This window comes from Haliotis rubra, unplaced genomic scaffold, assembly GCF_003918875.1.
Source record: "Haliotis rubra isolate DU_JTF1 unplaced genomic scaffold, ASM391887v1 Scf394, whole genome shotgun sequence".
Taxonomy (NCBI): Eukaryota; Metazoa; Mollusca; class Gastropoda; order Lepetellida; family Haliotidae; genus Haliotis; species Haliotis rubra.
In genome coordinates this window covers 139609-157110 of record NW_025767073.1, presented here as the reverse complement: position 1 = coordinate 157110, position 17502 = coordinate 139609, and the positions used below count along the sequence as shown (strand labels likewise).

Genomic DNA, 17502 nt, shown 5'->3' with positions numbered 1-17502 from the left:
TATTCCGGCTATGGCGAAGCGCGATTTCAGCTATGGCGGTCCTATGCGCCAGTAGAGGTGTGGTACTGGTAATTAATGTACGCAGTTGTGGCTGGTACTGTGAAAGTAGTGTACCAGCAGTGAGTAGCGGCATCAGTAGTAGTAGCTGGCAGTAGTAACGATAGTAGTAACAGTAATAGTGATAGTAGCCATGTCGTAGTCTAGCTCAACAAGTCAGTGAAGTATGGCATCGAGTATGGTAACTGTAACAAGTATTAATGCCAGCAGCAGCAGTGAAGTGAAGTAGTAGCATAACCGAGTTAGTAGTAAAGTGCGGGAAATTGAAGAAAAGTAAGTAGTGGCATCAATTGATATTGAAGTAACGCTTAACAGTAATTAGGAAATCGATATTAAGCACCAACAGTAGTGGCGTGAAGCCAATAGCGCGTCAATCTGCTAGTCAATCTCTTTCAACGAGTGTGTGATGCTAACAACGATGGAATGTAGTAGTAGCAGCGGTATTGTACTCCAGCGTCCTGATTCAGTGAGTAGTATGTCGGCTGTAGTGAAATTGTGGTGGGGGTATTGGTCTGTCTAGATGAGTGGTAGTGATGGTGGTATATGGAATGGTGGTAACGGCAATGTGAAATTGGGATGGTAGTAGCAATGCTAGCAATAGTGGTGGCAGCAATGGTGGTGGTGAGAATGTTAATGGTGGCAAGTACAGTAAAGATGGTAAGTAGCAGTGATGGTAGTAACAGTAGCATGGTTAGTAGAAATATTAGTAACAGTAGTAGTGGTAATGGTGGTCAATGAAGTAAATGCTTAGCAACAGTAGTGAAGTAGTAGTCGCAGCCGTGATAGTGGTAACTAACCGTGGTAGTGGTGATATGGCAACTTAGTAGAAGTAGTGGTAGTAGTACGGTGAATTAGTAAGTGAAGTAGCGGCAGCAGTGAGTGGTAGTGTAGCAGCAGTAGTAAGTAGTGAGTAACAGCAGTGGTATTAGTGCAATTAGGCAACGTAGTAGTGAAAGTAGCAGCAGTGGTAGTAATGCTGGTGGCAACGGTAGTGGAAGTGGTGGTAGTGACAGCGGTGGTAGCGGCCGGTGGCAACAGGCAGTGGAGTAGTAGTAGTAGCGGTGTGATGTGGCAGCAACAGTGAGGTAGTGGTTGGCAGCATAGTAGTGAGTGGTGCAGTAGTAGCAGCAGCAGCAGTAGTGAAGTAGTAGTGTAAGTAGCAACAGCAGTGAGTAGTAAACAGTAGTACTTGGCAGCAGTGAAGTAGTAGTGCAGTAGTTAGTAGCTTAGTAGCTTGCAGTAGCAGTAGTGAGTGAGTAGTAGTGAGTGAGTGTAGTGAGTAAAGCGGCAGTGGCAATGAGTTAGTAATGGTGGTAGTAGCAGTGAAGTTGTAGTTAGTAGCAAACAGTTAGTATGTAAGTGGCAGGCAGTAGGTAAGAGTAGTAAACCCGGTAGCAAGCAGTAGTAAGTAACAACAGTGAGAATGTAGTTAGTAGCAGCAGTTGTATGTAGTAGTAACAGCAACAGGTTATGGTGAAGTAAGTGGTGGTGAGCAGTAGTAGTAAGTGAAGTAGCTGATGTAGCAGTGAAGTAGTAGAAGCAGCAGTGAGTGGCAGCAACAGGTGAGTAGTAGTATTAGTAGCAGCAGTGCAAGTGGTAGTGGCAGTAGTAGTGGTGGCAACGGCAGTAGTGAGTAATAGCTGCTGAGTAGCAGCAGTGAAGTAGTAGTGGTAGCAGCGTGATGGTAGTAGTTAGCCGTGGTAAGCAGCAGCAGCAGCGGTTGTAGTGGTAACAGTGGTTAGTTAATGGCAGTAACTGATGCAGAGTAGTGAAGTAGTGGTAGTAGCAGCAGCAGCTTAAGTAGTAGGCAGAAATAGTAAGTGGCAGCAGTACAGTGAGTGAGTAGTAGCAGCAAGTGAGTAGTAGTAGCTTAAGCATGAGTAGTAGTAGCAGCAGCAGTGTAGTTAGTAGTAGCAACAGTAGTATAAAAGTGGCAGCAGCAGTAGTGAGTAACAGAAAGCGAAGTAGTAGCTTAAGCAGTAAGTAGTAGTAGCAATACAGTGGTAATAAGTAGTAGTGGCAGTGAGTAGTAATCAAGTGAGTAGCACTGAGTAGTGGCAACCGAGCAGCAACAGCAGCAGCAGCAGTAGTAGTAGTAGTGGTAGCAGCAGTGAGTAGTAGTAGCAACAGTAGTGGCAGTAGTAGCAGCAGCAGTAGTAGCAGTAGCAGTAGTTGCAGCAGCAGTGGCAGCAGTGGTGTGGTTAAAGCAGCAGTGGTAGTAGCAGCAGTAGCAGCAGCAGTGGTAACAGTGGCAGTGGTAGTAGCAGCAGCAGTAGTGAGTAGCAGCAGTAGTAGTGAGCAGCAGTAGTAGTAGCAGCGGTGGTAAGTAGCAGTAGTAACGGTAGTGGTAGTGGCAGTAGCAGTAGTGGCAGTAGTGAGTGAGTAGTGAAAGCAGTAGTAGTAGTGGTAGTAGTGGCAGTAGTAGCAGCAACGGCAGTAGTAGTGGCAGCAGTAGTGAGTAGCAGCAGCAGTAGTAGCAGAAGTAGTAGTAGTGAAACGGTGAGTGAGTAACTGACAGTAGTAGTAGTGTGGCAACAGCAGTAGTAGTAGCAGTGGTAGGCAGTAGTAGCAGCAGCAGTAGCAGCAGCAGCAGCAGCAGTAGCAGCAGCATGGTAGCAGTAGTAGCAGCAGCAGTGGTAGTAGTAGCAGCAGCAGCAGTAGTAGCAGCAGTAGTAGTAGTTGCAACAGCAGTAGTAGTAGCAACAGCAGTAGTAGCAGCAGCAGTAGTAGTAGCAACAGCAGTAGTAGTAGTAGTAGTAGTAGTAGTAGTAGTAGTAGTAGTAGTAGTAGTAGTAGTAGCAGCAGCAGCAGTAGTAGGAGGAGGAGGTAGGAGCAGCAGCAACAGTAGCAGTCAATCTGCCAAACACGGTCACCCATCTGCGACCTCTCCGCGCCTAACGTTGCTTATCTTCAACTGATTTGTGACGACAGCTCTATGCACGGGACCACACCCCACAACGAAGCTCATGTGATACATGTGGTCTCACCTTAGGCAAGTGAGTTTGTTCAAAATTGCCTCTGTTCACCCAGCAGGAAATGGGTAACCGGTGGGACTATAACCTTCTAGCGCCTCACAGGCAGCTCAGGTTATCCGAGTAATAATAATCAGATTGTGATTACAGCGTCCAGTGAGATACTAGGCGCTATATAAATGAATTATTATTATTATTTATTTTTTTATTATTATTATCATTATTATTACCAATTCTCTGTGTCTCTGTCTGCAGTTCTTCCGTAAATTTTCCCAGCCCGACCCCGTCACCAAGCCCTACGTGAGGCCAAAGAGCGACTGGTGCTCCTCCAAATGAAACGACATGGAAGAAACGGAATTTCGGATGTTTTGATATGTAAACTTTCAAAAGTCAATAAATAGTGTCCGTTCTGTTTTGTTTTTGTGATATTACTACTAGCAGGTCAGGACTCGCTTATCCGTCCCCCGCCATACAGCTTGAATATTGCTGAGTGCGGCGTAAAACTAAACTCACTCACTTATCTGTCCCAGAACACCATTCTTTAACGGGATCAAGTAGTGTGCTCCGAGTTGAGAACGATTCTGCCACCAAATGGTTGATAATGTGGTAATTTTGTATCGATTCCCTAGATGCACCAACCGAATATGGTTGTTGACGTGAGATCTATTAACCCGAGGAAGTCACGAGTGTTTTTAAGGATTGTCTCCAAAGAGATGATACTGTGTTTGTTTTTTGTTTCACGCCGCACTCAGCATTATTCCAGTCTTGACCAGACAATCCAATGATCAACAGCATGAGCATTGATATACGTAATTGGGATACATTGACATGTGTCATCCAAGTCAGCGAAAGGTGATATTGTGTTTATTGACCATTAAAATGCATGGAAAATTAGTTTCAAGTTATTCCTGTTTGTAACATACCTACAGCTGCAAACAGACATGCAAACATCTAGATTATACGGCGTGCATGAATATGCACGCACATGCGAATTATGAATCACGGCCTTAAAGTCAAGATGTCTTCAAAAACATGGTTTGAAAGATATATTACTAAAATTATAAACATATTATCATTTAACTTAATGAATTACAGTTGCTTTGTTATTTTGTTGTTCAACGCCACACATAGCATTATACCAGCAATATGGCGGCGGTCTGTAAATATCGAGTCTGTATCAGTCAGTCCAGTGATCAACAGCATGGGCATTATCTACACACTTTGGATACGATGGCGTGGGTCAAAGGGTGCAAGTGGTGGGAGGGGCTGACCATGCTTACCCTTTTCCCGAACAAACGGTTAAATTCGATGACCCATTCATTCAAACCGGAGGCATGCAGGTGACTCGTGTGTTGTCCTTTGGTTCAGGTGCCAAGTACCCTCTATTGAAACACAGGAGTAGGCTTCTAATAATAACAGTCAATCTATGGGTCAAAGATCTACAGAGAGTAACAAGACCTACTGTAGAAGTCGAATGCCTTGAAGGAGGAACACGCCCCGTTCTCGAATGCAGGGGACAGCATAGAGGTTACACGACACCAAATGTATACCCATAGACTTCTATAGTTACGTTATATTTGTTTTAAAATCATCCAGGCTGTCAAGAGCCATTCCATGTACACGTGGCCTTTAAACTACAATAGAAACACAAATTCCGGCTAACTTATCCTGCCAATATTCAGAGCACAGGAAGCGGAACACATCAACCCCAGTTCACCTACCTGAAGTGTGGTGGGGTAGTACAGTGGTTAAGGCGTTCGCTCATCATGCTGAAGACCCAGGTTCGATTCCCCACATGGGTACAATGTGTGAAGCCCATTTCTGGTATCCCCCGCCGTGGTATTGCTGAAATATTGCTAAAAGCGGCGTAAAACTAAACTCACTCACTCACCTACCTGAAAATATCTGTTCACACAATAAACATAAGTCATGGTGATAAAATTCACAGCACTAAATACTTAAAATTGTAGTCAGTTTTAATAACTGGATGGATGCGCTTTTAAAAAACATAAAAATCTTACACTATTTTATCCAATCACAGCTGCACATGTCTCTACCTCTTCATATGCTTACATACAGTGCTCGCTCAGGTAGCATGGGATTCTGATTCAGTGTAGCGGAAGGTAGAGTCTGTAAGTCTCGCGAGGCGCTACTTCCGGGACTAACCTGGATCCCGGATCCCTTTGCGAGCGACAACTTGCGAAATGCGAGACGGGGCCCAGCTTACTTCCGGTACCAGATTTCCGGGGACAAGCGTATGTTCAAGAACCAGTTCTGGTTCCAAATTGTGCGACCGCGAAATATGACTTTACAAGACCAGACCAAGTGTACAACCTTTCTTGGCTGTCACAGCTATTGACAGTCGTAATAGTTGGCAAATTTGGGGTGGTTAGATGGTAACTTTATTATTCCTGCAAGGATTATCGGCTCCTTACTGTCGGCGGACAATCATAAGACCATTCGAAAAGGTATTAAACGTTGTTTGTCACCGGAAGAACTAAGGTCTCGCGAAGTGCCGTGACATACTCACGGGCCCTATTGGAATCAGGTGATAAGACGATGTCTTCCAGCAGATATCCCGTCCGCACTTCACAAGTAGATCAGTTGCAAGTAGGACCCTTGATCTTGAATCGTTAGCCTTTACCCGGCGGAGCTTCTCGAACGAAGTGAATCAACCACTGTAAACAAGCTCCTCACAACAGTGGGGCGGTGGGCTAACCTAGTGGTTTGAAGCGTTCGCTCGTCACGCCGAAGGCCCGTGTTCGATTCCCCACTTGGGAACAATATGTGAAGCCCATTTCTAGAGTCAAGTGTCGTGATATTGCTGAAATAGTGCTAAAAGCAGCATAAAAGCACTTATTCAGTCCTCACAGCAGAGCTCTCTATACCGGGAGGGTAGCAACTTGAGGATGTCACTCTAATTAATCTACTGAGCATATCACTACAGACGACTAGACGACTGACATTTTACTAGCATTTCAATATGCCACCACCGATATAAATAGTCCGTTTCATTTGAGACCGATGAATTGCTTACTAACACAAAATCCATTTATTGCAACAAAACCAAATTTTGCGGAGTCACATGAACTTGACAGACCAACTCTGATGATCTGTGTCAAAATTTGGGACACCCGAATAAAAAAGTTGTTAAGCAAACGATCATTTTTTTGTTGTCCTTTTTTGCTATGTTAAAACGTTTAACGAGGTAATCAACAAGCATTTGTAGTGAAATTTCAATTTCACACGCGCAACTCGCACATCTGGCTGTTATATCTGCAAGTGGTCCCCCTAAGTCTGGAACACGGCATTATGGGAAGGGGCTCACCATATGTCGCAATATTTTCACCACACGATGGTATGCGTCATGATACAGAGGCCGCGATAAAGGGTCGTGTAGTGTAGATATGGTAGTATCTAATCACTTGTTGACAAGTCCGTAAGAATTATGACGAATCATCATATTCCCTCTCACCTGAAAAGGTCAGAGATGCCATTCACACATCGTATATATATTCCAACATCTTAAATCGGTCTCAAACAGAAATTGTCGGCGAAGACATCACTTTGCTGACGCCATTGACGTTCCAGAAGGACTTAGAGAAATATGTTTCGGCTCGTAGTCGTCGTCCTCGCCTTGATGGTGACGTTGTCAGCTGCAGCACCACAATCCGTGACGACCCAGCCGACACAGAACGCCGGCGTGTACCCCCCGAACTTCCCCAACCCTACCGAGACGTACAGCAGATTCGCCCAGTTGGACACAAAGGGGAACTACTTCCTGTTCTGGAGGGCAAACTCCACACACATCCACTTTGAAACTCACGTGAAAACCAGGGGCTACGTTGGCTTCGGTATCTCCAACCATGGCAACATGTACCCCGCCGATATTGTGATTGGCTGGGTCAAGGACGGGAAGGTGCATTTTGAGGTGAGATTTCTTTACTTTTTGTCCGTTATACATTAAAATATCATATATCAAAACCAGGAATTCCTAAAAGAGGTGTAAAACTACACTCACTCATTCTGGGTAACAAAGATCATCAGCAAGCCATGTTTGTCACAAGAGGCTAAAACGAGATCAGTTAGGTTAGGCTGCTGGCTTGTCATCGTGGTCTGGGGCGGTCGGGTAGCCTAGTGGTTGAAGCGTTGACTCGTCACGCCGAAGACCCAAGTTCGATTCCCCACATAGGTACAATGTGTGAAGCCCATTTCTGGTGTCATCCGCCGTGATGTTGTTGGAATATTGCTAAAAGAGGCGTAGAACCATACTCACTCACTGCGTAAACCGATCACTAACGTTAATCACTAGATCGTCTGGTCCAGACACGATTCTTTACAGGGCCTTCATCTAGCTTGAATATTGCTGGAGTTAAGAACCAAGCAAAACATTAAAACAATGGATGAAAGAGTAGGTATACCCAATACACCATGCAGAGCAGAATTTTGATTTAATACCAACATGTACTCATGGAAACGAATAAGGGAACACATGAAAGTACAAATATTCCTTTATTCTTTTCCAGGTTTCTTCACAAGGTATGTATTGCACTGTGAGTGAAATTCTGGGAATAAATGTGTACATGTGTACTTTCATATGTTCCATTATTCGTTTCCATGAGTATAATAGTATGTAATATCTGACAGACTTTACCCACGATACACTGATTCCGAACGAAAAATATATCTACCAATTGCTATGGTAACGTAAATATTCAATGACTCACGGAATTACTCACTCTCCTACCCAGAGTTCCATGCGGCAAGCCAGAATAGTACCTCTGCCACAGGCCAGAAAAATGTGACGATTCGTCACATCTTGCACCGTCCATTCAATATAATGTACAGATTTCTTTTACTCTTTTATTTTTGACGAGTCTACACATCTAACTAAACATCTTTAATAGAATGGTTTAGTTTCACTGAGAAAATATCCAAAAACATGTAACACTATTTCGATTTGCGTAGCGATCCTTTGTTTACATAGGTTGTACAGCTCCACGTGCTGTCATCGAAGCCGACGATGAGCAAACGATGCAGCCAGTTTGATATCTAAATATGTACTGTCATAGACCTAACTGTCGCAGTTGTGGAAGAATATATATGTAACAATGTAAAACATTATGAAGAGAGCGCCGAAAAGCTTTCGTGATTCCAGTCTCTTCTTATTATGAATATATGCGTTTGATTACAAACAATAGAAAAGTCCGGTCACGTGATATGCAAATTAGCCTGTGGCAGTGATGTTATGTTAAGTCATCGCTGTGCCGGAGTGTGGGAATTACTACGACCACTGTTGCACTACACCTGCTACACTACGTTACTCGGCCGTACTGTTTATAGACACGGCAAGTGTTTCCTCGAACAACTTGATGCTACTATTCGGGTGGGACACACCCGGACTGTCGAATGTTTTATCGAATACACACCCGGACTGTCGAATGTTTTATCGAATACACACTCGGAATGTCGAAAAGCAGTGGAGTATGGCAATGGTCAACAGTGCCCCGGGTAGCATATTTTGAGTCGTCACGGTAACTGGCACAACAGCAGCCCATGCTTACATATCGCATCACATCAAGTCGCAATAATATCTCACAATATTTTGAAAATATCATTTGAGAAATTAAGTTTGATTAAACAAGACATAATCTCAGAGAACATCCCGATTATCACGTCAGAGCTCCATTTATTGAGTGAATCCGGTTTTTGACCCCCTTTAGCAACATTCCCGAAATTTCAAGACACTGACACCAGAAATAGGCTTCAGCCGTTATATCCATTTTGGGGAAAGGACAATTGAAAATATTTCATCATCATATTTATGTTTCAGTTAGAACCACATTAACTTATCCCCATTATAAAAAAATAAACACTACTGGAGCTAAGTCAGCAGAAAATACTCCTACATTGTATGCATAACACACAATCAATCTATTGATAAATTATCACAAAGCCTCTGATAACGTTTCACGAACGGTGGAAGAAATGGGTAACGGTTAAAAAGTGAGAGAGTGAGTTTACTTTTACGCCGCACTCAGCAATATTCCAGCTATATGGCGGCGGTCTGTAAATAATCGAGTCTGTACCAGACAATCCAGTGATCAACAGCATGAGCATAGATCTACGCAATTGGGAACCGATGACATGTGTCAACCAAGTCAGCGAGCCTGACCACCCGATCCCGTTAGTCACCTCTAACGACAAGCATGGGTTGCTGAAGATCAATTCTAACCCGGATCTTCACGGGTTGACGGTTAAAAAGACGTAATCAAATTTAACAATAATAACAATAGTTATACTGGAAATCTATAGAGCAATAGTTGGTTAAACGTGAAAAAAGAAACACGGTACATTTTCTGTTGCCCCCAGTTTACCAGCGAGTGAGTTTTGAGTCGATACATACCAGTGGTCGATAGCTTACTTTTGATCCACTTACTCGCTCACTCCCTTTGATCATTGGTACTGTTTCTTCCAGGACCGCCATACAATCGGTTTCTATGAACCAATCATCGACGACTCCCAGGACTGGACGCTCATCGCCGGCTTCGAGAACGACTTCGGGACGGTGTTAAAGTTCTCTCGAGCACTCGACACTTGTGATGAGAAGCAGGACTTTGTCATCAAGGTATTCCCTTTCCTATGTTCCTTCTATTTACAAGATATAAAGTTCAAGTGACGTTATAATGAAGTCTAAAAGTGGGTCACACACCGAAAGAGCGGATAATCCTGGAATACTGAAAATGCTGCGAAATTGTTTTCAAAAATCGAAATATTTTTCCAAAATGCCGATAATAATGAAAAAGAACTAAATATGTTAAAATGCTGAAAATACTGAAAAACGCGAAATTATTAAACATAAAATTGTAATTTAGATCTGAATTCTTAAACAGGTGAAAAGTGCTTAAATAAAAAAGAAAAGAAAGAGATGCAAATATTGTGTTTAAAGTGAACTACAAATAATGAACATACTAAAAAAATTTAAATCAACGCCCATGTATTCACACCCGCGGAAGGTGATCCCACTGTAGCTTGTTGTGCTAAGAATCTTCGCCATGTTTCTCTCCCGCAGGAAGGGACCACAAAGGTCATTTTCGCCTACCACCCAGATGACCCCATCCACGAGACGGGTCTGTCCTACCACGGGGCCGGCAGACGGGGGTCCAAGAGTCTCCTGCTGCTGGACTTGACCCCGACCGTGAAGGTGTTGCCAGCTGACACCCAGCAGTTCGACCTGACCAATCAGAAGGTGAGGGGAGTACCCTATACAACTCTGTGTAGTCACAAGTCTAAGGGAGATAACTCTCATTAATTCTTGCCAGGTGTTTATGTTGATTAATGTGACGTGTAACCAAATGACGTAAGTTTGATTAAACTGTAATCACAAGTTAAGGGGAAATAACTCTCATTTGTTTTCATTCTTGTAGAGGTAGCGATTGGAACCAACGACTAACGTGTCTTAGAAAGGGGACATAACTCCGCTAAAACCTGACCTTAAATAATTTTGCAAATAACAACTTGAGAAATGGCCTTAAAGAGTAATATTTAGTGATATTTCAGTTTTCAGGATACAATATACTTTATCCCTATTGATGAACATTCCAATGCCTATTCAAACCGATGAAGTGTTCGTTTCGCCAGTTTCAAGTGCTCCCCACTGGCACCTACTACCACTGCTCCGTCCACAAGATGCCAGTACTACCGAAGAAGAACCACCTGATAATGGTATGTAGACAGTATCCTTATAGTCTCCACCTTCCCTTTAGTTAGTGCTGTAGTTGTCCGTTGTCAGTTGTTACAGCTTTATAAAATATTAAATTTCAGTCAGAAGAAAACTGCTGGTATATCAAAGGAAAGAAATGGTCTTGATGCTAGTCGTACATTGTCTTGAATCATCTTACGCCGATTCATCTCCTTGGACTGACTCCTCATGTCATTGCTTTCAGTCATCTTCTGATTACAGGGCGATGGGGTAGCCTAGTGGTTAAAGCGTTTGCTCGTCTCGCCGAAGGCCCGGGTTCGATTCGCCACATGGGTACAATGTGTGAAGCCCGTTTCTGGTGTCCCCCGCCGTGATATTGCTGGAATATTGCTAAAAGCGGCGTAAAACCCAGCTCACTCACTCACTCTTCGGATTACCTCCAAAAGTTCATGAATCATCTTATCAAGACACGTTATGTCAGTGTCATTACAGTGAATCATCTTATCAAGACACGTTATGTCCGTGTCATTACAGTGAATCATCTTATCAAGACACGTTATGTCCGTGTCATTACAGTGAATCATCTTATCAAGACACGTTATGTCCGTGACATTACAGTGAATCATCTTATCAAGACACGTTATATCCGTGTCATTACAGTGAATCATCTTATCAAGACACGTTATGTCAGTGTCATTACAGTGAATCATCTTATCAAGACACGTTATGTCCGTGTCATTACAGTGAATCATCTTATCAAGACACGTTATGTCAGTGTCATTACAGTGAATCATCTTATCAAGACACGTTATATCCGTGTCATTACAGTGAATCATCTTATCAAGACACGTTATGTCAGTGTCATTACAGTGAATCATCTTATCAAGACACGTTATGTCCGTGTCATTACAGTGAATCATCTTATCAAGACACGTTATATCCGTGTCATTACAGTGAATCATCTTATCAAGACACGTTATGTCAGTGTCATTACAGTGAATCATCTTATCAAGACACGTTATGTCCGTGACATTACAGTGAATCATCTTATCAAGACACGTTATATCCGTGTCATTACAGTGAATCATCTTATCAAGACACGTTATGTCAGTGTCATTACAGTGAATCATCTTATCAAGACACGTTATGTCCGTGTCATTACAGTGAATCATCTTATCAAGACACGTTATGTCAGTGTCATTACAGTGAATCATCTTATCAAGACACGTTATGTCCGTGTCATTACAGTGAATCATCTTATCAAGACACGTTATGTCCGTGTCATTACAGTGAATCATCTTATCAAGACACGTTATGTCCGTGACATTACAGTGAATCATCTTATCAAGACACGTTATATCCGTGTCATTACAGTGAATCATCTTATCAAGACACGTTATGTCAGTGTCATTACAGTGAATCATCTTATCAAGACACGTTATGTCCGTGTCATTACAGTGAATCATCTTATCAAGACACGTTATGTCAGTGTCATTACAGTGAATCATCTTATCAAGACATGTTATGTCCGTGACATTACAGTGAATCATCTTATCAAGACACGTTATGTCCGTGTCATTACAGTGAATCATCTTATCAAGACACGTTATGTCCGTGTCATTACAGTGAATCATCTTATCAAGACACGTTATGTCAGTGTCATTACAGTGAATCATCTTATCAAGACACGTTATGTCCGTGTCATTACAGTGAATCATCTTATCAAGACACGTTATGTCCGTGTCATTACAGTGAATCATCTTATCAAGACACGTTATGTCCGTGTCATTACAGTGAATCATCTTATCAAGACACGTTATGTCCGTGTCATTACAGTGAATCATCTTATCAAGACACGTTATGTCCGTGACATTACATTGAATCATCTTATCAAGACACGTTATGTCCGTGACATTACATTGAATCATCTTATCAAGACACGTTATGTCCGTGACATTACATTGAATCATCTTATCAAGACACGTTATGTCCGTGACATTACAGTGAATCATCTTATCAAGACACGTTATGTCCGTGACATTACATTGAATCATCTTATCAAGACACGTTATGTCCGTGCCATTACATTGAATCATCTTATCAAGACACGTTATGTCCGTGACATTACATTGAATCATCTTATCAAGACACGTTATGTCCGTGACATTACATTGAATCATCTTATCAAGACACGTTATGTCCGTGACATTACAGTGAATCATCTTATCAAGACACGTTATGTCCGTGACATTACAGTGAATCATCTTATCAAGACACGTTATGTCCGTGACATTACAGTGAATCATCTTATCAAGACACGTTATGTCCGTGTCATTACAGTGAATCATCTTATCAAGACACGTTATCTTCGTGTCATTACAGTGAATCATCTTATCATGACACGTTATCTCCGTGACATTACAGTGAATCATCGTGACATTGCAGTGTTCCTGCTTGTCATAAAACTGAATCTAATTAATCTTTATCATCATCTGGTGTTATCATTTTGATTTTCTTGTTATGGATTCATTAAACTAACCAATCTTCTCATGTCCTGAACTATCTTATTTCATTTAATCTTCCGGTCCTTATACTGAATTATCTCCTCACACACTGAATCATCTCCCCGGCTCTCTGATTACTCTTTCCATGACACTGAATGGCTTTGAGATCCCTTGAACCATCTAACAATGACCTTGTAACGTTTTGTCACCACGTTGAATCAATACACCATTGTATCCATCCGATCCCCAGTTCGAGCCAGTCATCACCCCTGGCAACGAGGATATCGTCCACCACATGGTAGTGTATACGTGCCCGACGGAGCTGGACGACAAATACAACAACTTCGACTACCACTGCTACGAGATCAATGACGTGACTCTGTTGTCGTGCAGGTCGGTGTTCCTAGCCTGGGCCGTGGGTGGAGAGGTGAGCTTCATCTGGTGTACTTACGATTGTGCTTCAAATTCCAGGATTTATTCCACTAAAAGCCACTTATATAGTCCTGAACCCCACGCCTCACGGCCATGCTCTAAGCTCATACAACATAATGAGATAACCCGGCCTGCCTGTTAGACGAGAAAAGGTTAATAGTCATATGACTTATCCCTCCGGGTACCCATTTTCTGATGGGTGAACAAAGGCAATTTTGAACAAACTCAAACTCGTTGCGGGGCAGGAAAGAGGTTTAAGAAACTCTTAAGAGTCAAGTTGCCACACGCAGTCACCAATCTAAGGACTCTCTGTGACCAACGTCACCGGGATAAGATCTCTGCACGTGGCACTTGTTAGCCTGCGTCTTCAGACAGCCATAGGTACAATGTGTGAAGTCCATATCTGGTGTCCCCCGCCGTGATATTGCTGGAATATTGCTAAAACCATACCCACCCACTCACTCACTCCCTTTAGACAGCCTGCCCACCCAAACATGATGAGTACCCGCCATGATGTTGCTGGAATATTGCTAAAACCATACCCACTCACTCACTTTAGACAGCCTGCCCACCCAAACATGATGATTACCCGCCATGATATTGCTGGAATATTGCTAAAACCATACCCACTCACTCACTCACTCACTTTAGACAGCCTGCCCACCCAAACATGATGATTACCCGCCATGATATTGCTAGAATATTGCTAAAACCATACCCACTCACTCAGTTTAGACAGCCTGCCCACCCAAAAATGATGATTACCCGCCATGATATTGCTGGAATATTGCTAAAACCATACCCACTCACTCGCTCACTCACTTTAGACAGCCTGCCCACCCAAACATGATGAGTACCCGCAATGATATTGCTGGAATATTGCTAAAACCATACCCACTCACTCACTCACTCCTTTAGACAGCCTGCCCACCCAAACATGATGAGTACCCGCCATGATGTTGCTGGAATATTGCTAAAACCATACCCACTCACTCACTTTAGACAGCCTGCCCACCCAAACATGATGATTACCCGCCATGATATTGCTGGAATATTGCTAAAACCATACCCACTCACTCACTCACTCACTTTAGACAGCCTGCCCACCCAAACATGATGATTACCCGCCATGATATTGCTAGAATATTGCTAAAACCATACCCACTCACTCAGTTTAGACAGCCTGCCCACCCAAAAATGATGATTACCCGCCATGATATTGCTGGAATATTGCTAAAACCATACCCACTCACTCGCTCACTCACTTTAGACAGCCTGCCCACCCAAACATGATGAGTACCCGCAATGATATTGCTGGAATATTGCTAAAACCATACCCACTCACTCGCTCACTCACTTTAGACAGCCTGCCCACCCAAACATGATGAGTACCCGCAATGATATTGCTGGAATATTGCTAAAACCATACCCACTCACTCACTTTAGACAGCCTGCCCACCCAAACATGATGATTACCCGCCATGATATTGCTAGAATATTGCTAAAACCATACCCACTCACTCAGTTTAGACAGCCTGCCCACCCAAAAATGATGATTACCCGCCATGATATTGCTGGAATATTGCTAAAACCATACCCACTCACTCGCTCACTCACTTTAGACAGCCTGCCCACCCAAACATGATGAGTACCCGCAATGATATTGCTGGAATATTGCTAAAACCATACCCACTCACTCACTCACTCACTTTAGACAGCCTGCCCACCATGATGAGTACTATCTTTCTGCAGCCCTTCTATCTACCTACTGATGTTGGAATGCCCCTCGGAATGTCGGAAGGCCCTGGCCACGTGGTCCTGGAGACACACTACAACAACCCCACACTTAAATCTGGTAGGTATATCTGTATGGAGACACAGGCAAAACGTCAACTGCGGCAGAATGTCGTGGATGATCCTGCCCGACGCAGATGTGTTGGAGATTTTACGACCGCTTCTAGCAGTGCTGATTCCATACCAGATTACAGTTATAAGTATGTTATTTTTTATAACTCAGGGGTCATCGACAGCTCCGGCATACGCATCCACTACACGCCGACTTTACGACTCTACGAAGCCGGTGTTCTCAACACTGGGGTCATGGTGGACAAATTCCAGATCGTCCCTCCAGAATACGAGTCCTTCAAATCCCGGGGGTACTGCACCATGGCGTGTATGGAGAAGGTAACGTCTTTCTTGCCTCATTCCCAGTCTCAGTTCCCATGCAAGTCTATACTGATTTTCAGTGTTCCATTCAATGTTCACAGCTTTACACCAAACGGGATCACAGGCCCTCGTGTCTTTGCGAGGGTTAATGATTTAAGAAATATCTCAAATTTATATACATTTTTAAATCTTGAATCCTGGCAAAGACACGAGGGCCTGTGCACGGGGATATGCCTCTGGGGATAGTCTGGGTGTTCTTTTGCTTTGACGTTCTATATTGAACAACGAGTTACTAGGTTGAGATGTCGGACCCGCTGACTTTGTTGTCGTATCCCATTTGCGCTGCTACAGACGTCGCCAGCCACAGTGTGTGTACGTCTATATTGGATACCTCTAAATATATGATCTATTTGTCTCGTTTACAGACGCCGTCAGACCAACAGTGTGTGTATACCTCTTTATCATCCAAAAATCTGTTCCACAGGAGATATTGCTTGTGTAACATCAAACGATATCTCCTAGGAGATATCGTTTCTAGGAGATATCGTTTTGACAGTAGATTTTGTACAATGCCCCAATGCTATGACGTCATGAACTTGATGACGTCACAATGCTATGACATCGCTGTACTGTAAGTCTAATTGCAGTAATGTGTTCAGATTTTCGATGATAAATAGAATCTCATCCTCGTGTCTTCTGATATCAAATATATCAACACTCGTTGATAAAAGTGAAAATATCCTCGGCAAGCCTCGGATATTTGTAACTTTATCAACTCGTGGTGATATATTTGATATCAAAAGACACTCGGGGGAGATTCTCTATATGTTTGATACCTCAAATTATGTTATCTATTTGCCTTGTCTACAGACGCACCAGCCCGACAGTGTGTGTTGACGTATATATTTGATGCATCTAAATATGTTATCTATTTGTCTTGTTTACACATGTAGTGTTTATGTACCACTTTATTTGATGCCTCTAAATGCCATCTGTTTGCTTTGTTTACAGACGCCGCTAAACCAACAGTGTGTATGTATACGTACCTCTATATTTGATACCTCTAAATGTCCTTCAGGCCCTGACTCGGTCCACTGCCCCTGAGATGAACGTGTTCGCAGTGTTCCAACACACCCATCTTATTGGGAAGGGAATCAAGACCCGTATTGTCAGGAACGGCACTGAGATCGAACCCCTCATCGTGGACGACAACTACGACTTTGACTTCCAGGAAACCAGGCTGCTGGCTCATGAGAGGAAGTTACAAGTGGTAAGCCACGTGACATATCGGAGAGCACATTCCAATGTTTGACAGGGGCGTCCATAGACGTAGATCCCTGGGATTACATTGCAATACCAAACCAAACAACTCAAACGACCAAGTTTAATTCTGGTTCAAGGTATAATACTACCGGGTATAACGTCAATTACGTTTTCTGAAGCACGGAGTAGGGATGAAACGGAACGCTCCTACCACAGTACGGTACGTATTGCGGTACAAGGCCTTCGGTTAGGTCCGTTTCGGTTCGGTATATGAGACATATGCAGAAAATACCAAACCTAATATAGAAACACAATTATCATAATCTTTGTTATTTTGAATGAACAAAACTGTCATTTTTGACATCATGTACAAAATCAATAACCTCCCCTCCACTTCCCATAATTT

The 17502-nt window shown here is 43.0% G+C and overlaps 1 protein-coding gene across 1 annotated transcript in view; it reads left to right on the top strand.

The window, feature by feature from the left end:
• LOC124286860 overlaps positions 1–17502 on the top strand; it is a 54855-nt gene that overhangs the window by 15568 nt on the left and 21785 nt on the right. The window contains 1 exon segment of the mRNA XM_046723305.1: positions 16912–17103. Coding sequence (XP_046579261.1) covers positions 16912–17103 — 192 coding nt within the window.